The 25737-nt window shown below is 42.7% G+C and overlaps 1 protein-coding gene across 1 annotated transcript; it reads left to right on the top strand.

The window, feature by feature from the left end:
• The first annotated feature begins 71 nt into the window (after positions 1-71).
• Positions 72-24146, top strand: Dync1li2 (dynein cytoplasmic 1 light intermediate chain 2). The gene is made up of 13 exons (XM_048431338.3): positions 72-231; positions 369-442; positions 2318-2434; positions 5349-5579; positions 12241-12410; positions 13289-13382; positions 14528-14663; positions 16581-16692; positions 17134-17193; positions 18213-18254; positions 18613-18730; positions 19397-19513; positions 21085-24146. Exons 1-13 carry the CDS (start codon positions 125-127, stop codon positions 21183-21185), a joined length of 1479 nt encoding a protein of 492 aa, XP_048287295.1. The 5' UTR covers positions 72-124; the 3' UTR covers positions 21186-24146.
• Positions 24147-25737: the final 1591 nt, after the last annotated feature.

The following is a 25737-nucleotide window of genomic DNA, read 5'->3' as shown; positions in this document are numbered from 1 at the left end:
GTCGGAACGCGCTGGATAGCGAAGCTTCTGCGGTTTGGCGGGCGGGCGGCGCGGCCCGGCCGGGGTCCTTGCGGGTCCTCGACCGGCCCGGGGGAGGGCCCTCTTTGTGGCTGCAGTTGGCAAGATGGCGCCGGTGGGGGTGGAGAAGAAGCTGCTGCTGGGCCCCAATGGGCCAGCGGTGGCTTCAACCGGCGATCTAACGAGTGAAGAGGAGGAAGGCCAGAGTCTATGGTGAGGAACGTACAGAGCCACGGATGGCGTGGCCGGGCAGAGAGTGGGCCGGAGCGGGCAGTACGGTGGGCAGACATTGACGGGCCGAGCGGTCCTGGGCGGTCCCGCGCTGACCACTCTTGTCATTGTCGCCGCAGGTCTTCGATCTTGAGCGAAGTGTCCACCCGCTCCAGGTCCAAGCTGCCGTCCGGCAAGAACATTCTGGTGTTCGGTGAGCAGCCGGGTACTGCCCTGGGGCGCCGGGGTGGGCCAGGCAGTGCCCCTCCCACAGGTTCCTGCCATCTCCACCCTTACTGCCTGCTTGTTGCTGGCCGGCCGGGGAGGCTACCCTGAACTCTTATCTAGCAGGGCAGCCGGAGAGTCTCCAAGCCCACACCTCTCCTGACCTCCAGAATGCAGGTCCGTTTGGAGTCCAGTGATGTGGCGTGGGCTTGTGGCACATTCCTTCAATCATTGGCTGAGCCTTCAGCCTTGATCCTCTTCATCACTTAGTCTTGTGCTCACCAAGTTGAGGGTGTGGAGAAAGGGAAAAGAGGTTGTGCAGACTGGATGGAGAAGATGGGGGGAACTAGGTGACCTGGGCTGGGAACTGAGAAGTCTCGAAGCCTTTCTTCAGCCCTCGTGGGCTGTTGAGCAGAGACTTAAGGGACTCCCCAAAGGCAACAGACCTTGAGAGTCAACCCTAGGAACTTTCTTGCATTACTTCTGCAGTCACTGCTAGATTGTCAAATCAGTCATTTAACCTCTCTGGCGTCAGTTATCTCACACAAATGAAAGGGATTAGGTGCATTCACACGTATGCAAAGCTGTTGGGGTTGGGGTGAGGGCTGAGCAGTGGGACAGCACAGCCGAGCATAGACACTCTGCAAGAATCCCAGTCTAGAAGGGTGCAGGTGTGTGTGTGTGGTTGCCCTGCATCTTTCCTGTCAAGAGCAGACTGCTGTGGGTGCATCACACTGCTTGATGTGTTGAAAGAACTTGTGGAGTCGGGTGTTTTGAAGGGTGACTGTTTAGGTACAGGCACATAGATTAGTTCTTTCCTGAGGCTCCTGCTTTTCACAGATTTAATCTTCCTCTACCCTTCCCCAAGCCTTTAAGAAATAACTGCCTGGTGGTTTCCCAGTGTTTCTCTCATCCAGGTAATAGCCACTTTGGTAGGTTATAGCCAGATATGGGCTTTAGGGAAATAACCGAGGCTGCAGAGTGCTGGGTAGATGAGAATGAGCAGGTGCTGAAATCAGGCTGACACGCACTCACCATGGTCTAGGTGTGTTGTGGCCAGCATGAATCCAAGGGTCTTTAGTAATAGTGGTTCTGTTAGGGGTATTGTGGTGGGGAGGGTGTTGGATATAGATAGTCCAAGGGAGATGAGAAAGTGCTTGGTACTGAGACTATACTTAGGAGTTTTGCTTAGGTCAGTAATTACTTTTTCCCCAGCTTCCAAGGCTTTAGGGTACTTGTGAAGATGTTTCAAAATCAAATGCATGTAAATAATATTTATAAACTTCATGATTATGAGGCAGAAGCAGATTTGTTTGTTGGTTTTTCAAAACGGGGTTTCTCTGTGTGGCCCTGATTGTTCTGGAATTCACTGTGTAGACCAGGCTGGCCTCAAACCCAGAGATTTGCCTGTCTCTGTCTCTGCCTCCCAAGTGCTGGGATTAAACCCGGCTCAGAATCAGAATTTTAGTTCAGTGTTCCTAGACTTTTGAAGTTAGTTGTGTTTTGAAGAGTTCTTTCTTTTACTGTGGTAAAGATGTATTTTGTGAGAAATTAGTCCCACCTTTGACGTTCACTTCTCTGTATGTCTGTCTTTGAAACTTAGAGCTAGTGGATTTCCCTTATTCCTTCTCTTGGGACGTTAAGAGAAATGCAGTAGAGGGTTCTTAGGGATCTTGGGGCTGACTGTCTTTGCCTCTCCTGGTCCCTCTTAGAGCAGATTTCCTTTGTTGATGGGAGCTGAGGCCTTAGTGGTAGGCTTGCTTCAGAGTTGTAGTCGTTCCTTATTGTGTTGATGTTATGACTTGCCATCTTTGCCTAGCATGACACGCAGTACATTTTGTCTTCTCGTGAATGTCACTTGTAGGAGAAGATGGTTCTGGTAAAACAACTCTCATGACCAAACTACAAGGAGCAGAGCACGGCAAAAAAGGAAGAGGCTTGGAGTATCTTTACCTCAGTGTTCACGATGAGGACCGGGATGGTGAGTGACGTGTTACTCCATTGTAAAGTGACATGCAGCACTCTGGTTCCTGATGCCTAGACCTTCCCAGCGCTCTGTTAGAGCTGAAGAGATTAGGTGAAATGTTTTTCTTTGCAGGACTTGATTCACTTTTAGTCTGGTTTTGTTTTTTTGAGACAGGGTCTTATGATGTGGCCCTGGAAGGCCTGAAACTCACTATATAGACCAGGCTGGCCTTGAACTCTCAGAGATGCTATTCCATTATAACTCCTTTATAATTTTTCAGGCTTTACAGTCAGATCTTTTAGTGACTATAGAATAGTTATCAGAATAGTTATAGTCTAAAGATGAAGTGTGTTGATTAATTTCATTTTCTATATTTGCCTTTGCCTGTTTAAATACTAGTGATCATGTTGTTAGGGTGATTTTATAAAGCTCCCCTACTTTCTTATTGCTAAATTGAAGAAGATAAACCAAAAAGCCTCTGACACTACAATCCTGCTGTCTCTAAGCTATTCAGTAGAGGACATGGGAAAGGGCTCTTCCTAAAGCTCAGGCATGTTAATGTGCTAATTTAGATCTCAGGGATTTTAGCCCCATTGCCTTGACTTTTGTCTTTTTGAACATTCCCTAAAGGTCTTGAAAAGAATGCAGCAAGTAGGCCTGGTGTCAAGGCCTCTGTTTTCTGTCAGAAAAACAGGCATTGAGTGTATGTCTCGACTCAACTGTCTATGCTTGCATGAGTGAGGCCACTAAACCAAGCTAGGGGACCTTGAATGTTTGCATCTTTTGCTTCCTGCCTTTGTAGGGTGCTATGGTTTTTGTGGGAAGACCTTGGGCTTAGGAGCCAGACAGAACTGGTTCAGAATGCCACCAGTTATGGTAGCCTAACCACCCTTCACTTCCATTTCCTCATATGAGGAGGATGATGGTACATCTGCAGGTGGACAGAGTGTGGGAGTGGGATAGGAGCACTGGAGACATGGAGAGAGAGCAGACCGGTGTAGATGCTCTCAATCTCTGTGTCCTCTGGTGTTTCCAATACTGAGGCACATTGCAGGACAGAGTGTCCCAGTAACCGCATTAGTTGCCTTTGAGTTGAAGTTTATACTGACATCTGTTTCAGATTCCTTTCAGGTCACTAGTAGTCCTTTTTCCTTGTTGCATTTATAGAACTTTTCTTTTGGCTACTTACTTGGGAGTCCTTGTCTGATGGAAGAGTTGCCCTTACCTTAGGTTAATTACATATCTTTCAGTCCTAGTCTTTTTAATGTGTGGTATGACTGGGTTGTAAGTACACCCTTCACAGATAATTACCTGCTAAAGAAAATAGTCTCTGGTTATATCTGGGTTGTGGTAGGACATCCCGTGTCAAAGGACCACTGCCTCTCAGTTAGATATCTGTCTAATGCTGCATGGCATATGTGATTCCCACAAATGGATGAGTGATGCATAGTTGACACTGGCAAGAAAAGCTGAAAAAAGGAACTATACTTGCTGATGGGTAAGCATATAAACCTCATATGTCTGGGTTGGTTCACAGACCCAAACTAAAATATACTGGAGTTTTGGAACCAGTGAGGTAGCTCAGCAGATAAAATCACCTGCAGCCAGGAGAGCCTGAGTTTGACCCCTGAGACCCACTTGATGGAAGGAAAGAACTGACTCTCCACATGTTATCCTCTGACTTCACTGTGGAATGTGTTCACCTATGTGCTAAAGGGCACACATAACTCTAAATGCATCTTATAAAGTTTTTAAATAAGAGCTAGAGAGATGGATTACTTGCTACTCTTCCAGAGGACCCATTCCAGCACTACATTAGTTCAGTTCCTAGCACCCTGTTGTGTGGCTTACACTGGTTTATAACTCTAGCTTCAGGGAATCCAAGACCTCTGGCCTGAGAGCACCTGTACTCTGGCGCACATAACCACATGTAAGCACACACACACCTATATAGAATTAAAAATAATAAAATAATAATAATTTAAAAATAAAATAATAAAATAATAATAAAATAAATAAAAAATAATAAAATAAAAATAATAAAATAAAATAATTTTAACATAATTTAGAGATTGTAAATACAACTAGATGTAGATACTTTTATGTTCAAACTCATCAAAATACATTTTTATAGATACTAATAATTTGGTTGTATGAACAAGGAAGTTGAAGAAAAGTAGGTTTTAAAAGTATATGTTGGAAAGGAAATTAATGAAATGACATTTTGATGTTAGGAGTTCCCTCTCTCAAGATACTTTTATAGAAAAAAAATTTTAAGGAATATACATATATGTGTGTGTGTGTGTGTGTGTATGAAATTTTCTAAAAAATATCCTATTAATTTAGAGAATTAGCTTCTATAGTTGAATTATCACAGTTACCAGTTATTGATACATTTTATTTCAGCTGTATCTTAAGATCTCCCTGTAGTCCACATTGGATTATTTTTGATCCAATTTCAGACATACCATTTCATCTATAAATGCTTCCATATGTGTATCTAAACATAAAGATGCTTGGAGTAGATGACTTAGTATTCTAACAGAACTATAGTTGCTTAGTGTGCCACACAAAAGGGTTTAGTCAGCTTGTTCACCACTTCCCAGATCGCTGGTGTCTTTGGACAGTAGATTACTTAGACCGAGGGACAGTTCATCAATAAACGTTAGTGTCCTTTGGTTGTTACTGAAAGCTAATTCCTTTCACTCCTGCTCCTTGGAATCTGCTGAAATCTTAGAGGTGGCCTGCAGATGATAGCTAAACTTTTAGAAGTTTAGGCAGTTGATCTGTACAGGCTGGTGTGTTGGCTGCTGGGTAAGCACTGCTTGGGCTGGGATTTCTGTGCGGATTCCTTCCCTCGCCGGTGCTGCTGTTCTCGTCTGCAGACAGTCACTGTTAGGTGATGGTGGTGCATCATCTCTCTCCACAGATCACACTCGCTGCAATGTGTGGATCTTAGATGGGGACCTCTACCACAAAGGCCTGCTGAAATTCGCAGTTTCAGCTGAGTCTTTGCCGGAGACCCTGGCCATTTTTGTCGCAGACATGTCTAGACCTTGGACTGTAATGGAATCTCTACAGAAGTGGGCTAGTGTTCTACGTGAGCACATTGACAAAATGAAAATTCCACCAGAGGAAATGAGAGATTTGGAACGAAAATGTGAGTAAAATTTACTAGTCTCTTTGGATTATTGGGGCCACCTTCTTTTTCAGCCAAGAGAGTTTACTTGGCATAGAATCTGCTTTTGTTCTGAAATATTTTTCAGTTATTGAAATTCAGTTATCAAGAATAATTTGAAGGGCTGGAGAAGTGATTTAGTGGTTAAGAGTACTTGCTTTTCTTGCAGGCGACCCAGTCTCAGCTCCCAGTACCCTTATTAGGTAGCTCACAACCTCCTGTAACTTCCATTTCCAGGACATCTGGTCACTAGCATGCATATAGTGTATATATAGTCAGGCATTCAAGTGTATACACACACAAACACGGATGGATGGATGAATGTCATGGTATGTGCCTTTAATCCCAGTACTTGGGAGGCAGAGGCAGATGGATCTCAGTGAGTTCAAGACCAGCCTAATCTACATAACAAGTTCCAGGTCAGCTATAACTGCATAGAGAAACCCTATTATTAAAAAAAGAAAGGAAGGAAGAAAGAAAAAGAAAAGAAAAAACTTGAGAGAAAGATTTTTATCAGTGCTTTGTTTCAGCTATGTTTTCAGAGGTCTCAGTTCATGGTCACTTGGCTGTTTCTTGGCCTGTGATGAGGCCGTCTTATTGCAGAAGGGAGGCAGAGAAGGGGAAAGGGTAACCATCAAGTGCTGTCTGCAGTGCCTCCTTCCTTCTGCTTGGTCCCTCTTCTGATAGCCATTCAGCCAAGTGCACATAGCAGAATCCACTGAGAGCTTCCATCCAGTGCTGTTTCTATCCAGTCATTTATAACTCAGTAATCCACCATCTAGGTACAGTCTTGGGGAACATTTTTTTTTTCAAACCCCAAACCCATGTTTCTTGAATCCCATAGAGATCCCATGTCTCCTTGTTGATGGGTTTAATAAAAAGTCTAAAGAAAAGAACTCTTCCATTTCCAACTAGTTCATTTTGGAATCTAGCAAATATGATTACATTCAGGAATAGGAAAATTGTTTTTTTGTGGGAGGGAGTCATTAAAATACAATAAAAGTTATTTTAGGGTTAAAGACATATGAATCCTTCCTGAGGACAAAGAACTTTCAAATTAAAGGAAGTTTGGTGGGTTTTCAAATGTGGTTCAGAAACTTGTTTTTCCTTCCTTTGCTTCTGTGCAGTTACATCAGCTTCTGTCCCTTTGCCAGGGAAATGGGAGGGGCAGGCAGTGGAACCAGCAGCCGCAGCATCTTGGCCAGTAGAAGCTTGGCTGCCTCTGGCTTAGTGCCACAGGGTGACATCACTCCCTTTGGTGGATTGACAAGGGCTCTGGAGCATGGCACATAATATAGTGTCTGCACACTAACTAGCAAAAGAGTTCTGAATTTTTGATAGTGCTTTTCAAACTGAATTTTCTACTGCATGTCTTCCTGTCCCACACTTCATCTTGCCCCGTCCATCATTAACTAAAACAGGCAGCTTTAACAACTTATTCTTCCCTTTGTTGCATGTGTGCTTCCTGGCCCATCCGCATGTGGGTATAGTGATTATCATGCAGTTCAGCTCATCTGTCTCCAACCACTGACCTTTTTAGATAATGCCTCTTTTTCTTGCAAAACAGAGATATTAAAGACAACTCAGCAGAGTCGTTCTGAGGCTGAAAAGCTGTTTCTAGACCACTGCACACAGCTTCATACCCAGACTAGTGAACTAATGTGCTACAGACTTCAGCCCTGTGAGCACATTTTCTTGAATTGATAACCTTATAGAGATTTATGAAACTAGAAAAAGAGCCACATTGGCCAAGGGTACCGCTCTTTCTCAGATGAGGAAAATGAGGAACAAACTAGGTGTTCTAGGTGTTGGGGAGCTTGTGGATGAGACACTGAATTAATTTAATGGTCTTAGTCATTGGTGTCTGTGCCACTGAAGATTAGATTCAGCGACATATGACAGAACCCTGGAGAGGAAGATGACTTCAATAAGACTGAAGTTTATTTCTCTTGAAAATGAGACCGAGAGGAAGGCAGATTGCAGCTAGCGAACAGCTCTGGGAAGACAGCTCCAGAGCCCTGGCTCACTGTGCTTCCGCTTTGTCATTTCGAGGGTGTGGTTCTTTTCTTCCTGACAACTAGAACGTTAGCAGCTTGTCTGTGTCCCAGGGAAGCAATGCTGAGGTGCACACGCGTCCTATCTAAAGAGGATGAGAGCAGAGTCTTTTTGGTTGTTTACACAGTGTGTGCACTTGCATGTGCAGGAGGACTTTCACTACAGGTGCTAGGGGTTGGCCTCAGTGTTTCGCAGGGAGCACTTTGATCTGCTGACCCCACAGACAGTGCAGAAAAGTCTTAATTCTGTGTGTTCTGAGCAGGGTTCTGTTGAGTTAGGGGGAAGAGGAGAGAATATATGTGTATTCTGGAGGGAATGTAGCAACAGCTGAACCATGTCTGTGTCTGAGGGTCTCTGCTTTACTGTCCCTGGTCTTTGATATTTGGAGTGGTAGCCATGCCTTTGTGCTGCCTGCTGAAGGAGTGTCTTTGTTCACACTGGTTTTAGCTTACTTGTAGGGAAGTAGTTAGTTGTTGATAGATATTCTTGCTCAGAGGACTACTGCCTTCCAGATTAATTAGACTCTTCAGTATTTTCTTATTAAGATTTATTGTATTTTCAATTATGTGGGGAGGGGCATAGTATTCATTCATGTAAATACAGGTTCTGGCAGAAGTGTTGGATCCTCCTGAAGCCAGAGTTACAGGAGGTTGCTAGGCAGTGCTGGGAAGTGAACTCCAATCCTTTTCAAGAGTGAGATGTGCTTTTAACTCCTGAGTATCTCTCCAGCTCCCTGTAGTGTTATTTTCAAGTAAACTGCTTTACAGTCCAGTTTCCATTCCAGTCTGTCAGATTGGAACTGCTCTGTGATCAGCCACTGTGAGTCAGAGCTGGCCCCGGGAAGCAATCCCTAGAGCTGCTAGGAGATGCTTGTTTGTAGGTGTGGTGGATTAGTTATTGTTGTTGCTGAGACAACAAACAGCACAAAGACAATGTAAAGAAGGGTTTTTGTTGTTGGGTTCTTCTTTGGCGGGAGGGGGCTTTTTGAGGGAATACAGTCTATCATTGTTGTAGGAGGCTGCTTGTTTGTTCTTGGCTGCTCAGCCCCGAAATCATCACACCATATTATTTTGTTTGTTTGTTTGTTTATTTATTCTTCTCTCATATATTATATCCCAACTGCAGTTATCACTCCCTTTTCTCCTTCCAGTCCCTCCCTTTGACCTTCCCTCTCCCTCAGATTCATTTTTCCTTTGTTTTCCTTCAGAAAAGAGCCGACCTCCCAGAGATATCAACCAAACATGGCATAGTAAGTTGCAATATGACTAGGCACATACCCTCATGTCAAGGCTGCACGAGGCAACCCAGTGGGAGGAAAAGGGTCACCAAAGAAGGTGAAAGCATAAGAAACATCCCTGACTCTCACTGTAAGGAGTCCTAGAGCAACATCAAGATACCCAATCATAACATATACATGAACCATGTTATTTAAATCACTGCTTGACTCATTAGCTCTAGCTTCTTATTTGCTAACTCTTATATCTTAATTTAACCCATCTCCATTAATTTGTGTATTACTATGAAGTAATGACCTACCAGGAAAGTTTCAGTGTGTCTGTCTCCAAGGCTTCTCTTGACTCCACCTTCTTTCCCCCAGCATTCAGTTTAGTTTAGTTTTCTCCGCCTTACTCTACTCTACCCTATCAGGCCAAGCCAATTTCTTTATTCATTAACCAATAAAAGCAACATTTATACAGAAGGACCTCCCACACCACATCATGGCAAGGAAGGAGAGCATGGAGTCAGGAGCATAAGGCTGTTGTTGGGCACAATACATCTGCAGTCCTTAGGCAGAAAGGAATATTAACTAGTGCTCAGCTTGTTTTCTTTCTTTTTTTTTTGTTGTTTTTTTTTGTTTGTTTGTTTTATGTAGTCTAGGAGCAGGGTTTGTGGTATGGAGATGTGGTGAAAGCTTTCCTACCTTTGTGAAGGGGTAGACTAGCATAGTTGCTCTCAATTTCTTTATTCCTAAACTGTAAACAAACCATAGATCGTCTGGAAGCACCCTTACCTGCACACCCAAAGGTGATTATTTAGTTATTGAATATAGGATCTCGCTGTATAGCTCTAGCTGTCCTGGAACTCATTCTGTAGATCAGGCTAGCCTCAAACTCACAGACATCTTCCTTCCTCTGCCTCTCAAGTACTGGGATTAAAGGTGTACACCACCATGCCAATTCCAATAACCTAGTTATGATGGCAAATCACCTATCACTATCACAAGACTGTTCCTTGTCAATTCAGTATCTAAACCCACCACTTTAAATCGTAACGGTTGGTCCCTGGTACCTGTTGGAATTTTTCATAGGAGTTTCTCAAAACTGCATCCAGCCAAGTGTTCGGTGAGGTAGAAAGAAGGGAAACCACAGCAGTGAAGCTAGAGTAGTGGGGACTCTCTTCAACACTGGGCCTTAATGTTCTCTGGGGTGAAATGTTGGCTGCTTCACTGCCTATAGAGAAAGTATTACATTGAGCTACATCTTACTTTCAGGATTATGGTTCTCATTTTTTTGTAATCCACCTTTCTTCATTTTTGTGTATGTTATGTATATTTTCTGTCTTCTAATCTATTTTCTACAATGTTCTATTTAAAATACGTGAATTTCCTACATTTGTTGAATAGCCGGGATTTGTTTTTATTTTGTTTTGTTTTGAGACGTGGATCTCACTTTGTAGCTTCAGCCAACCTGGGACTTGGTGTGTAGACCAGGCTAGCCTGGGACTTACAGAGATCCACCTGCCTCTGCCCCTAGAGTGCTGGGATTAAAGATGTGCCACCATGCCCAACAAATAGTCCAATTTTTCAATCATTTAGAACAACAGTTCTCAGCCTGTGGGTTGCAACTCCTTTGGGGGTTGAGCAAATCTTTCACAGGGGTCGAATAGCAGATATCCTGCATATCAGCTATTTACATTATGAATCATAATAGTAGCAAAATTACAGATATGAAGTAGCAACAAAAATAATTTCTTGGCCTTCCATAGTGCTTTATTTACTTACTTATTTTATGTGTGGATGTTCTACATGCATGTATCTCCGTGCACCATATGTGTGCAGTGCTCATGGAAACCAGAAGAGGGTAGCAGATCCTTTTGAACTGGAGTTAGAGGTTCTCGTCAGTTGTTGTGTGGTGCTGGGAGTCAGACCAGGTACTCTGGGAGAGCTGTCAGTGCTTTTTACCAGTAACTCATTATCTCCAGGCCCTCACTCTCCTCTCCCAATATTTTGGTTACGTTTACTTTGCATGGTTTTGGTGAAAGTATAAATAGCCTTAGGCCTTTTTCAGTCCTGTTGGGTTTTTTAGAAAATTTGAGCTGCCTATTGGCTCCTAAGCCTGGAGGGGCTTTATCTCATTACATGAAGATTTAGGTTTGGTGACTCACAGCTATGATTCTAACACTCATGAGTCAGAGGGAGGGACAGGGCAATTGCTACAAGTTCAAAGCCAGTCTGGTCTATATGGTGACTTCTGGGCCGGCCAGGGATACATAACGAGACCCTGTTCAAATACAAAACAAAGCAAAATCAAGCCCCATCTTTCCAACCTTGACAAGCTCACATATAGGTTCAGGTCTTCAGCTACAGCCATTGGCTATCCCACCAGTGCCCTTTTTCTTTTTGTAAAGACTTGTTTTATGAGTGTTCTACTTGCACATGTATGTAGACTAGGGTATTGGATTCCCTGAAACTGGAGTTACAGATGTGTGTGAGCTTCCACATGGGTGCTGGGAACTGAAGCTGAGTCCTCTGCTGAATCAGTCCTATGAGCCATTGCTCCAGCTCCCTAAGGGGCCCCGTTTAACCAAAATAACAAGTGACGTGTCGGTTCAGTTATGTTAGGCACAGATAGGCCATACACACTACGTGTGTAACTCAAGTTCCCCTGAAGACTTAAGTTCATAAGAGTAGAGACAAGGAGGAATGTGGCTGGTGCTGTGCAGTTACATGATCTTTGTTTGCCTCTGCTATATGGAAATGGCATGCTCTGGAATTCAGAGTGTAGACATTTAGTAAGCTTTTCTAATGAGAATCCTGACAAGTTGTGTTACTGTGATTTCTAATGGTCACCTATAATGAAGTAATAGTTGAACTGTCCGTACTTAGAAAAATGTTTAACACATGAGAAAAGTATATGTGAGGGAATTATTGGTGGTGGTGTTCTTTGTTTTTTTTTTCAATTGGTATTTTTTAATTATAGAAACTAGTATGAACTTAAGAACTTTAAAAATTTGGGCTAGGGCTCAGTGGTAGACTGCTTGCCTAGCACATGGAAAATCTCAAGATTGATTGAGTCATAGTACAATTTTTAAAAACAGAACTTTAAAAGCCTTTTTAGGGATTGCATGAAATTGAAGGTGTTAAGAAGGTCTGCTGCTCTTGTAGCTCACAGCCCAGTAGATGTGAGGTACTAGATGCAAATCTGGCACTTTGCATCACGATCCCTAAACCCTAAAGCTGCAGCCTGTGCCATGCATAAGTGCTTTTTTTTTTTTTTTAAATATTTTTACTACCTTTTTTCCCTAATTTTCTAAACCTATGGTATATTTTTATTTGTGTCTGTGTAATTTTTCTCTTTTTCCTTTGTAGTTATGAAAGATTTTCAAGATTATATCGAACCTGAAGAAGGTTGTCAGGGTTCCCCACAGAGAAGAGGGCCTCTGACCTCAGGCTCAGATGAAGACAGTGTTGCCCTCCCTCTGGGTGACAATGTGCTGACTCATAACCTGGGGATCCCAGTGTTGGTGGTGTGCACAAAGGTGTGTCCAGGGAATTGTAAGTTTGGCTGGGTTTGGCCAGTGAATAATCACTCTCTCAAAGTTTCAGAAGCTTTGATGAAATTTCTTCTTGAGGGAGAATTGGGCTTATTTGGGATTCATTAAGGTACATTGAATGTGTCAGGGTAGAACATACTGTCATTTAATGCTGCTACAAACTTGATATCACTTAGTTCGGAAAGCCCTGTTTTCCGAACTAGTTTCTAAATTTTAGTTTTCTAAAGGGTCTGTAAGCCAGTGCATCTGGTCCACACTGATGGTGAAAATAGGGTGATGAAGTAGACATAGAAATTAAGCTTAATTTTAGAGAAGGTATGTCTCCTATATATGAGGGAAAAGTAGCTTTTTTAAAAAAAAAATAACTTATTTAACTTTATTTCATGTGCATTGGTGTGAAGGTGTCAGATCCCCTAGGCCTGGAGTTACAGACAGTCGTGAGCTGCCATGTGGATGCTGGAATTTGAACCCGGATCCTCTGGAAGAGGAGACAGTGCCCTTAACCTCTGAGCCATCTCTCCAGCCCCAAGGGGAAAGTAGCTCTAAAAACATTTTGGATTTTAAAAGTGCTTTATTCCTAAGTAAAAGCTACGTTGTTGTGCAGTGCACAGCAGTGTGAAAGGGCCTCTCTCCCAATGTGACTTTATTTCCTATTGAAAATAATTATGAGGTGATCAGGCCTATTACATCTTTGCTTTGTATGTAAACTGAGGTCAGGATAAACAAGAACTGTCTTGTTCCTTTTATTTTTCTCTAATTAGTACCTGGTCTCCTGTGGAATTATTTCTGAAGAAACCCCTATTCTATCTTCAGCAGGCTGAAAAGCAGAGGTAACATTCCTCTTGGTTTTGTCTGTCCTGCAGTGTGACGCAGTGAGCATCCTGGAGAAGGAACATGATTACAGGGACGAGCACTTCGACTTCATACAGTCTCACCTGCGGAGATTCTGCCTCCAGTGTATCCTTGGGATGCTGTATCGGGCCCTTCCTCAACACAGAGTAGTCCTTTTTTCTTTTTCACTGCACTTAACTATTTGAAGGGGGCTCATGAGTGTGGTGGTCAGAGGAAAACTTGGGGAATCTGTTATCTCCTTACATCATGTGGGTTAAAGGTTAACTTTAGGTTTTCAGACTTGGTAGTAGCAACCACTTTTACTCAAACACTAAGCCATCTTGCCTGTCTCACAGGGTAGTATTTGCCATGGGAAAAAAAGTTGTAACCTTTGCATTAGTTTTATATTTTTCCTATGTTGGAATTTTATATATACTAACTGAGGCATGTCTTTGGTGACTTTGTTAAGTATTACTTTTTTTTTTGGACAGAGTCTGACAGTGTCACCCAGGCTGGCCTGGAGCTTGTGATGTGATCTTCTTCCCTGGCTTCCTGAGTGCTGGAATTACAAGCATGTGCTACCCTGCCCAGTTTAGTTGCTTGTTTTTATGGCTGTACTTTTGATAGGCTTTTGTATTAAGAAACTTACACGTGACCATTTTATGACCAAATTACATTGATTGTACTTAGACATCTTGTTAGACTTTGCTCTTATTCAGAGAGGTACAGTCACCACCATGGTTACTGGGTTAGGTACTGCAGGTGTCTGCATTGTTTGTGACGCTCAGGAGAAAGACACCATGTCAGCAGCTTTTTGAGTCCTTCTGTATAAAGCCAACAGCAGTTGGTATCTTACTTTCACACCCTGGAGTATGAGTGACAAGTGCCTCCTTTGAGCTCTTTGTCAACACTGACTTTGAAGGTGTGCTTAATGATAAACTCATTTCTTTGTGAGCACCTGCCTGGGAAGTAATCTGTGGACCTCTATAGGCCGTGGTGTTCTACTGATCTTGCTTCTTAGGAAGTAAGCTCAGAAAGGACAGCAGTCTAAGTGTTAAAGGAAAACAGCTGCATCCTACACAGCCTCCGCATGCTTATGGAGTATTTATCATGGTTCCTCTGCTCCTGTCTCTTTTTAGTTTTTAAATTTTGCATGCTTTGTCATTTGCATGTAGATAAACAACAGATCACCTAGCCCTTTAAGGATTATGTTTATGTGTGAATGGTTTTTGTCTCACAATGAATTGGTTTTCCTTAAGCAAATTGATTAGATGGAGCTGCTTTGATTTACACCTCAGTGAAGGAAGAGAAAAACCTTGACTTGCTGTATAAGTACATTGTTCATAAAACATATGGCTTCCACTTTACCATACCCGCCTTAGTTGTGGAAAAGGACGCAGTTTTTATGTGAGTGCTTTGGAGGTGATGGCGTCTAAGCCCTTCTCTCTGTAGTGCATTTGCTACTTATGTCGTGCCTTTTCAGTGTAGCACTTCTGTCTGAGAGTGCCTGGGCTCAACCTGACCCTCCCTGCTCCTTCTGGGCTTACTCACTTGGTTTAAGGGAAGTGGGTGGTATGGTCAGAGGTGCTGCATTCCTTCATTGAAAGAAGGTAGTCAGAATGTAAGCAAGCCATTTTGTATACTTACTGTCAGTTCTGGTGAAGCATTGGCTGGGGAGAGACTCACAGTGTAGAGATTTCTGTTTATGGATCCTCAGTGGCTTGTGTAAAAGCACCTCATGACTGCTGTTGCCAGGGTGGTTGCAAGCCTGTTCTCAGTCCCCTGTCAGTGTGGTTAAACTCTGCTATGTACTTTCTGGAATTTGCATTTTGCAAGCCCCTGGGATTGGTCATTGTGCCAGAGACTTAACTAGCCTGTTTTCTTGAGTTGGTGTCTTTTTCCTAACTAGAGAATCATATTGCCATATATGCATATGACAGTGCTGTGGTCTTAGATTAGCAGATCGATGTCACGTTTTCCTGCCTTCTGGACTTGACAGTTACATTTGTCTATCAGCAAGCTTTACACAGCCCCTCCTAGGTAGCCAGGTTCTCTGCTGGGGACACAGACATGAATGCTATATGTCCCTGTTATCACACAGAGACAGACAGATACTGAAGAGGAGGGGGGCAGCAGTGGGCTACTGTAGTGGTGTCAGAAGGGTATGCTGCCAAGAAGATGAGTGGACTTCCTCAGGCAGACCAGAAGGACGGGGCCAGGACGTTCGTGAAAGGATCCGTACAAGAGCCAGGTGCTTCTTGGAAACTTAAACAGGTTACCTCCTGTGTGTTTGAAGAGAGTCTCACTCAGATTGTTTCTACCCTGGCTCTGAAGAATCACCCAGCACAGTCAGTCAGGCACTGAAGCAGAAACTTAATGAATGGTGTGCTTCTGTAATCACTTCGTTCCTAATAGCATCATCCTGAGGAACTGGGATTCTGGTTGGATTTAGGGCTCGTGTGTGATGGAGAAGCATCTCATTGTTCTGGAGGCTGCATGTGTCATGATTATCGCAGCTGTGTCCAGTCCCTTTTTACTATGGTGTCTGTGGGTAGTTGCCTATGTAGGTGTTAATAAAGTCAATAAGACGGTTTAGGAGAAGCACCCTGGATTGGCACCCTCTTGGGTTAGGTGTTTGGCAAGAGAGGGTTGTGAGAACAGTCGGTGGTTTTGGTGCTTTTTTATCTAGAGCTTCTTGAGCTCAGAATTGTGTCATGTAGACCTGCGTGGTGCTTCATTTAAGAGAGTAAAATGGGAGCACTGATGAAACCTCATTCCTTCTGCTTGTGATGTTAATCTCTACAACATCCACATGGGAACCTAAGGTCTCCTTGTGTCTCTGTGGGGAGCCCAGAATAGATAGAGGCCATGGTTTCTTCTTTGACTTCAAGGCACATCTTCCATGCCAGAAAAATGAATGAGCTGTCCATAAGATAATTGTTATAAAGAAGTGTCCTCAAGAGGGACAAGTGCAAGAGCAGAGCCCAAGCCCAGGAGTGACAGCCCTCTCTAGACCTCCTTCCTTTGTGCATTGTTCTAAACAGGGCTGGCTCCTGAAACCTTCACTGGGGCAGTGTCTCACACTGGCGCCTTACATCTAGTCTCCCTGAGTCCTGGAGTAGGATGTGTCACATTGATGTGATGATATATGCCTGCTGTGCATCTTGGTATGTACCCAAAGCTACAGGACGCTGACGCCTCCAGATGTAGAGACGTGAGAAAGGACCTTACCCAGGAGTTTCTTATAACCTGAAATGTCTTTCAGATATATGTGGAAAGGCAATCTCAGGCAGAGCAGACTAACCTGTGCCTCCTTGTCTTTAGACCTGCAGGCTGGGATAATGAAAAGAAAATAGCTATTTTACATGAAAATTTTACAACCGTGAAGGCAGAAGATGCATACGAAGATTTTATTGTAAAGCCTCCTGTGAGAAAGGTACCGTAGTCAGTCCCTTGAAGGCCTTACTTAGGTGGTTTTACATCATGAAAATGAGATCTGTTGTTACAGGAATGGCTCACGATATGAAGTGTGAGTGAGGGTATGACCATGTCAATTATGGCTGCATTTCCTGTCAAGTCCCGCAGTGCTCCTATCTCTTCTGGATTATTTTTGCTAGATTTCCTCCCTCTGGGGCTCTTGAAGACTATGATATGGGAGGTACTGTTTAGGACCTACCAGATTTAAAAACGAGAATTGGCTATATGCCATGACTAGTTCTGGGAGAGGGTCTGTACCCAGTTAGAAAAATGTAACTACAGTCTCAAGAAAGATTCCCTAAACCCATGTGGAGACCTGTACCAAGATTTTTGTAGCAAGAATTTTGACAGTCATTTGAGAATTCTCATTGCTTGTGGCCACATATATGTTGTTTCACAGCTGGTCCACGACAAGGAGTTGGCGGCAGAGGATGAGCAGGTGTTCCTCATGAAACAACAGGTGAGATGCCTTCTCTTGCATGGAATGCCCTTGCTGGGGGGGTTGGGGGCCGTATGTGATCGAGAGCGTGCAGAGGCATGGAGGTTAAGATGAGGTTTCCTCATTCCCTACTTTTTCTGTGGGGAAGGGATTGGAGCAGCTGCCTCATGATGCCTGCCTTCATTGTACATTATCCTGCAGGGATGGGATTAGTATGTTTTATGTGCCCTGTTTGCCCTGGGAAGATTTGCTGGCTTACTTCTTGAATTGACAATTTATCAAGTGGCCTGACTTCGTTTCCTTTTTTCTCATAGTGTATAAAAGCAGGTAATAATCATTTTTTGCAGATAAGGAAAGTAATTTCCCAAGCTGTTAACTTTTTTGTTTTGAGTTACATCCTCTGCCCCAGAGTGACAGTTAATATAACATTTTATTGTTTAAAAATTTTCATGCATACGTACAGTGTGTTCTTTGTATACAGTGTTCTGTCTGCATGTATGTCTGCAGGCCAGAAGAGGGCACCAGATCTCATCACAGATGGTTGTGAGCTACCATGTAGTTGCTGGGAATTGAACTCAGGACCTCTGGAAGAGCAGTCAGTGTTCTTAAGTGCTGAGCCATCTCTCCAGCCCCATACAGTCTGTTCTTATGCCATTCATCCTGGCCTTCTTCCAGATTCACCTTGATTCCGCCTAAGGTGATAGTTTTGAACACAAACCCAGTCTTAACATTTCTCTTTGACCCAAATTGTTACACATGTCACCCTCTCCTAATGGTTTGTTCAGGTCCTGTTCGTTTTTGGCGGTTTTTTCCCAACTCTTTCCCTTTTCTATGGCCTGTTTATTTCCTTAGCTCCAGACTGGTTACTGGGGGTGTCTTCATCATATACGAATAATGGCTTTAGGTTATTTTGCATTTATAGTGTAAAACATGACTTTTTATTGTCGTCCTGTAGTAGAGTCATAGGAGTCAGCACTTCTCCAGACCTCAATTCATGCTACAGGCCTTGGTTAATGGCCAGTTTGTCCCTCTCTTTGCAGTCACTCCTTGCCAAGCAGCCTGCTACGCCCACAAGAACCTCCGTGAGTACCTTACCCCAAACAGAGGGTCATGGCCTAGTGTCGTGGGTTCCTTCTGACTTTATATCATTCTTTGTAACAGTTTATGTTTGTGTGGGCTTTTATATTTTAAAATGAATTGGTCTCCGAAAGACCCACAGCCAGAAATACACTAGAATCTTAGAAATGCTTGGTGAAGGACTACAACGAGAATGAGGAAGCTTTAAGCTCTCATCTCAGGAGACTGAGGCATAGAAAGGGCTGAGCTGGGAGCAAAGCTCCACTCCGCTACTCTAGGCATGCAAAAATGTCTTGATTATGAACTTTGTGTTTTTTTGTTATTTTTATACCTATGTGTGACGTGGGCTGGTTTTGGACTTAGGAATCTCCTGCCAGAGGACCCTCTGGTTCTCCAAGGACCCAGGGTCGGGGTGGACCAGCTAGTGTGCCAAGCGCCTCCCCAGGAACATCAGTAAAGAAACCAGATCCAAACATCAAAAGTATGTATGCTGTTTTGGGGGAAGATTTTAGTCCTCGGGCCAAAGGGTTTACTATAATAGTAGTTGGGGCTCTCGTGGGAATCAGGAACACTGGGCTGTTGTCTTCCAGCAAGGCTGTTACTTCCCAGCAAGGGTTAGTCATGTTCACCTGACATTGTGTAAGACCTCAGGTACCTTACCTACCTTCAGAAAAGAATATAATTTAGGAAATCCCTGGACAATATGTAGAGTTTTATTTCTTAAGTTTGTATTAATACTATTTATAAATTGGCTATTTTTTTCTTTTGTTCTTACCAAACTAAAGTGTTATCCCAGTGCTTATTGATACCCAAAGATACTGGCTGCAGTAAACCATCAGAACAAAATTCTGCAAATTCTTGCCTGTTCGGTAAACATGTTTTACTAGAATATGAGTGTTTCATAACAAGCTGTGAGTCTGATGAACTTATAAAACTGAAAAGCACTGTACTAAGGACACAGAGATGACAGAACCAAAGGTGGGAAGGGTAAACATGCTTTCATTGGTAACAGTGGCACCGTGAATGTGCCCAGTGAGCTAGGAAAGTGATGGCCACGGATGCTTAATTTCAATCTAAGAACTACATCTTCTGTGAAGTCATCAGTTTGAGTGATGTTTTGTAATGTTTTTCTTTTGTGTTTTCTTAGATAATGCAGCAAGTGAAGGGGTATTGGCCAGCTTCTTCAATAGTCTGCTGAGTAAAAAAACAGGCTCTCCTGGGAGTCCTAGTGCTGGTGGAGTGCAGAGCACAGCCAAGAAGTCAGGTAGGCTCCTCCAGACAGAGGAGTCAGGTTCTCAGTACCTACATAGTGGTCCACAACCATCCTTAACTCTAGTTCCAGAGGATCTCACACCCTCTTCTGACCTCCTTGGGCACCAGACATGCAAGTGTATAAAAAGAAAAGAAAAAGCATTTCATTTGCTCCGCTGCCCCTGATCTTACAGAGAGCCAGAGCCTGTGTACCTACACTGTCTCATTGCAGGTTCTCTCTGTGGCGACCCAACCATCTGTCCTTCCATGTAGGTTGATAGGGAAAGCTAGTCTTGGGGGTTTCTGAAACAAATTGGTGGAGTCCTTGGGAGTCACATACTTTCTTAAGCTAGAGGACATTTATTTCCTTTCTGTGAGGCCAGCGGTCAGACCCAGTAGTTGATGATTACTAGACAACCAGTAGAGTATGTTTTAGACTTGCTTTTGTATAGAGACAAGCCCGTACTGCCTCGAATTCTGGATCCTCTTACTAGGACTGTAAGTAAACATGCACCACAGCACCCCACATATAAAGGGCATATTCAGCATATGTTAATTTGTTTTCTATCAATTTTTCCAAAATAGAAGAGAACGTTAGAAGGTTATTTTGTCCTTGGGGTAGTCTGGGCCTCCAACAACTTATAACTTTGTAGCGACTCAAATATCTGATCTGGGCCTCAGCCTTGATCTAGTATTTGTCCCTTACCAGAAATATAAGTCATTGTCCAGGCCCCAGACATTGTTTGACAACAGAAAATAAAGCACCAGCTTTGTGCAGGATTGAACTGCCCAGCCTCAGTCTCATCATAAAACATGGTATTCCATGTGAGTCAGTTTAAGCTAAGTGATTTTGTGAGTTTATTTGGTTTTATTTTTCAGTAATGCGAATACTTTGCCAAAACTACATCATCAGCCCATTAGTCAGTCTGAGGTGTTGCAGTAGAAATAAAAGCTGAGTGCCTGTCTGGGAAGAAAGTAGTTTACCACGTGCCTGAGACTTAGTGATGGCCTCCAGGAAGATGGTGGAGGAAGTACTCGGGCTTAGAGGGGGAGCGGGGGTTTTTAGGAAGACCCCTTGAGCTTGGCACAAAAGCTCCCCTACCCACCGCATAACTGGCATTAACAGGGTTAGAACTGTCTCCCTGTCCTTGGTGAGAAGGCTTTCTCTTTGAGGATGTTGTCACTACAAATGATGGCAGAAATCTTTATGATTTTGTTTTTAAATTTTCAAGACAAAGTTTCTCTGTTGCTCCGGCGTCTTGAAACTATCTCTATAGACCAGACTGACTTTGAACTCTGAGATCTGCCACCCTGTGCCTCCCTAGTGCTGGGGTTAAAGGCTCCCTGTATGATTTTAAATGCTGCTTTTTAAAAAATTTCTCTAGCAGAGCCAGGCAATGGTGGTGCATGCCTTAATCTCAGCACTTGGGAGGCAGAGGTAGGCAGATCTCTTTGAGTTTAAGGCCAGCCTGGTCTACAGCAGAACAGCCAGAAATACACAGAGAAACTCTGCCTTAGGGGAAAAAAATCTTTTCTCACACTGTTGTTTTGCTCTCTCTCTTGTTCCTTTTTTTTTTTTTAAAGGACAAAAGACTGTGTTGTCAAATGTTCAGGAAGAACTGGATAGAATGACTCGAAAGCCAGACTCCATGGTAACAAACTCTTCAACAGAAAATGAAGCCTGATCCTCCTTTAAAAGTGCATATGTCAAATGACCAAATAACTATGTATATTCATCTGATAAGACCAGGATTTTTCTGATACAGCACATGCTATCAGTTTTTTTGGGTAGGGGAGATGAACTTTTAAAAGAAATATATATACTTCATTGGCTTGTCCGAGTGTGAAATGCACATTTAGGAAGGTTACATGTCAGGCCCCTTGTTAGGGATGTCCCTTGGACCCTTGGGCTGCGGTTCTCTTGTGGGAAGCAAGTGCAGCTGGGCTTCTTTTAGAGTGGAAAAAGGGGGCCCACTTACTATCAGGGTGGAGCAAACGAGACTAGTAAGTCATTGATCAGATGGTCATAGTTTGACCACTTGAGTGTTCTTGGGAAGCAGATTAAGTAGCAGAAAGTCCAGGGAAGAGAAGTGTTCGGGAAGGACGAGAGAAGTGCTGGTGGGGAAGCCGAAGGTTGAGGGAGGTGGAAGGAGGAAGTGAGTGGTATTAACTACATGCACGGTAGAAGTCAAATAGCATCCTTTAAGACTTAACAATTAGGAGCATTTCCAAACTAAACACTAAACAGAATGGGAATTGGACTTGTTCTGAATGCATCTTTAATTTTGGGAAGTGTGTTTTGTGTGGAGTACCTGAGGAAGGTAGAACTGACACAGGGATGCTGAAATGGCAGCTGCCCAGGACCCACGTGCTTGGCCCAGGCCATGTCCTTTCGTCCTTGGAGAAATGCTGGGTCTATGCATATATAACCTGGGGCAGGTAGTTGCTATGGGTTGTGTTCGAAGTCAGCAGATATAAAATTAGTTTACTTTGAATTAGATATTTTGAATAGCTCCTGCTTTATTTTTTGTTTTTTTTTTAAATTATTATTTTTAACTACCACAGGCTAGCCAACTAATAGAAAATGGGTGATTGATCTCTCATTTTACCATAATGGCAATGTGCTATATGAAGTTTGGGGGAAGTATTTAATGTCATTGCGTTCTGGTTAATAAGCTTGTTCCAATTCCTGCCTTAGAGTCTGTGGTAACCTTCACTGATACAAAAGGTTCTTTCTGTGGCTCTGGTCTGATCACTGCTACCAGACCAACAAGGAAGTGCTTTAATTGAAAATGGAAGTGACAGATTTGTGTTTGTCATAAAATGTAGCACTTCTTTTCTTATGGAAGTGAGAGTTTTGTGTGTCTTCCATTTAGGGGCATATTCATGCACATCATCATGTCACACGCCGCCATTCTGAGAATGCCTTCTGTGGATTTGAAATAGCACTTTGAGTTTTCTTTGTGACACAGCACATGTAAATGCAAACACTACCATGACTTTAATGTATAAAACATTGGTTGTCCAAACCAAGGGGAAAGCCACATTCACTTCCGTGGAGTTTACTTTTTTATATGAATGTTTGTTACAGTGTGTCTCGGCATAGTGTCCCTAATGTCGTTACTTTACATGCAAACCAGACTTGACTAACCACTAATGTAGTGCTGGGCGTAAGTTAACATCTAGTTTTATGACAAGGCTCCGTGGCTGTCTGGAGTCACTTTGTAAAGGTCTGAACACTGTTAAGGAGAAAGCTGAGTGCTTACTTGCCCCTCTAACAACAAAAAGATGTTTCTTGTGCCCATTTTACTGTTGAAATATATGTTTTTCCTTTTTTAATTCAGTTTTTTGTTGTTATTATTTTGGGGGTTTATTTTGGGGGTTTTTTTGTTTTGTTTTTTTGTTTTGTTTTGTTTTTTAAACATGCATTGTTGCTTCAGATTACCAGGTTGTCTAGGCAGTGACAGTGAACTGAGGGCGTGTAAGTTATGAGGTGGTGACCTATGGATGGCCACCCTAAAGGTAGGTTGGTCACTTAATCTCTGCAGCAGCCAGGGCAAAAAAAAAAAAAAAAAAAAAGACCTCAGAAACAAGGAATTCTTGAAAAGACACTTGCCTAATAGTGTAATTTTTAAAATTTTGATGCAAAATTTAAAATGTATCATTGAATGGTGAAGCACTTTTTGTGTTGATGTAAAACATGCTAAAGCCAATCAGTGGATGCGGAGGCCCGGCCCTGGGAAGGCTTCTGGAGACCACTGCTACTCCTTTGACACTTGGGAGGAGCTGGTGCATGTTGCCAAAGTCTACCAGCTTTGGGGAGCTTCAGGGTTCTTTTGGGGTTTGAGGAAATGAGGTGATTTTTGTTATTTTAGGATTTTTAAGCATCAGAACCAAAGGCCAAATAGTAAACAACCTTCACTTTTTAAAGTAAAATTAATTTTATTTGCAGAAAACACTTGTATGGTAGACTGTAAAAAACAACTTTATGACTATTTATACATATTATAGTGATTACCTCTTTGTCTTTAAATGAATAATTTTGAATAAGCCCAACCCAGATGAGGGCTATGAATTGGTCTTTCCTAAAAATCCAACAGATAATGCTGCTAGATGATTTTATTTGCACTTTTTTTTTCTTTTTTCTTCCTTTTTTTTTTTTTTTTTTTTTAAGACAGGGTTTTTCTATATAGTCCTAGCTGTCCTGGAACTCGCTCTGTAGACCAGGCTGGCATCCAGTTCAGAAATCCACCTGCCTCTGCCTCCCAAGTGCTGGGACTAGAGGCGTGTGCTACAATGTCCAGCTATACCTCTTTTATTATTATTATTATTATTATTATTATTATTATTATTATTATTATTATTGGCATTTTAAAACCAGTATTTAAACTGAAGAGACTGTTTTCTTAACTTGATGAAGTTGAAAGTGACTGCTCTGTACATCATGACCTAACAATGTTGATGCTGTAAGTGAAAGTCCACTGTTTTCTCTCTGCTAAGTTCATGAGTGCAGTGATCTCCCACTAGCCTTAGTCCAAGGTGTGGCTCTCTCTGGGTGCAGTATGCAGTCATGTGGCGCCTTGCTTTCTAGTGCTGGGGAAGATGTCTAATTACTGGCTTCAATAAACATGAATCCAGACTGCTTACAGGTTTTGGTGACTTTGTTTTTGATAAATCATTCCACTAGGTATTTTTTGCCTTCTAATCATATGGGGGTGTGGGTATGTGGCAGTGTAGCGAAAAATGTGTACCTTGGGCTGGTGAGATGGCTCAGTGCCATAAAACTGCCACAAAGCATGACAATCTGAGTTCAATTCTCAGGACCTATATGGGAGAAGGAGAGGATTGGCCAAGAACACACACAGTAAGATAAATGTACCTCTCTTACTTAAAATCACCAGAAATGGGGGGGCTTAAGAAATGTCTCAGTGGTTAAGTGCACTTACTGCTCTGCAGCCTCCAGAGACTTGAGTTCATTTCCCAGAACTTCATCAGGCAGTTCACAACTGCTTGTAACTCCAGCTTGGGGGGGGATCTGACAGGTACCCCACACCCATACATAGAATCAGAAATGGTTTTTTATTTACCTTTTTTTTTTTTTTTTTTTTTTTTTTTTTTTTTTTTTTGATGGAGTTGTGTCTGCCACGTAGGTTTGACTGGCCTGGCCTAGAACTTTTTATCTACTAGGTTGACCTCAAATTTATGGCAATCCTCCTACCTCTGCTTCCTAAATATTGGGTTTATAGCATGCCTAGCCAGTAATTAGAAATTCTGATAAAAACATTTAAAGCTGTGCTTTAGTGGTTGGCAGTGCAGAGGCTTTGTGGCTTGCATGTGTTGCTTTCATATTCTGAAGTACACTGAGTGATTTTCCATGTGGTTGATGTCGGAGTGTTGAGGATTCATAGAGAAACTTTAAAATGATGTCATAAGCTTTTCACTGATTTATTTATTCAGGTTTTTAAAAAAGATTTATTTTTGCCAGACAGTTATGGCACACACCTTCAATCACAGCACTTGTACTTGGGATCTCAGAGTTTGAAGCCAGCCTGGTCTATAGAACTAGTTCCAGGACGGCCGGGATCTCTGAGTTTGAAGCCAACCTGGTCTAGAACTAGTTCCAGGACAGCCAGGGCTACACAGAGAAACCTTGACTCAAAAAACAAAAAATACTTCTATGTTTATGGGTGTTTGCCTATGAGTCATTCTGTCTGTGTACCTTATGTGTGCGTGGTGCCTGAAGAGGCCAAAAGAGGGTGTCAGATCTCAAGACTGGAGTTAAAGTTAGGTTGCATGCTGCCATATTGATACTGGGAACCAAGCCTAGGTTCTCTGGAAGATTACCAGTGCTCTTAACTCCTTGCTGAGCCATTTCTCAGGTCCCTGTTACTTATTCTTTGAGATTGCCTCAGTTTGTAGTTCTGGCTGCCTTGAAGCTCACAGAGATTGCTTGCCCCTGCCTGAGTGTTGGAATTAAAGGCACGCCCCACCATTCCTGGCCTCACCACTTTTAAAGAAGAGTTTTAGCTTTGTTTTGTTTTGTGTGATTTGCTTGCTTGTGTATATGTTTATCACCTGTGTCTTGGTGCTAACAGAGGCCAGATAAAGGGTATTGGATTCCCTAGAATTGGAGTTACAATCAGTTGTGGATGTGAACCAAACCCAGGTTCTCTGAAATAACAACAAGTACTTCTCACTGCTGGACAGTCTCCAGCCTCTCTTTAAGCAGGACACAAA

This window comes from Myodes glareolus, chromosome 22 (assembly GCF_982192425.1).
Source record: "Myodes glareolus chromosome 22, mMyoGla1.1, whole genome shotgun sequence".
NCBI lineage: Eukaryota > Metazoa > Chordata > Mammalia > Rodentia > Cricetidae > Myodes > Myodes glareolus.
This window is presented reverse-complemented; position numbering and strand designations above follow the sequence as displayed.

Coding starts and splice junctions, on each gene's coding strand:
- Dync1li2 (XM_048431338.3), top strand. CDS start 125: ATGGCGCCGGTGGGGGTGGAGAAGAAGCTGCTGCTGGGCCCCAATGGG. Junction 14,664..16,580: donor GAAAAGGACGCAGTTTTTAT/GTGAGTGCTTTG, acceptor CCTTGTCTTTAG/ACCTGCAGGCTGGGATAATG. Junction 17,194..18,212: donor TGTTCCTCATGAAACAACAG/GTGAGATGCCTT, acceptor CTCTCTTTGCAG/TCACTCCTTGCCAAGCAGCC.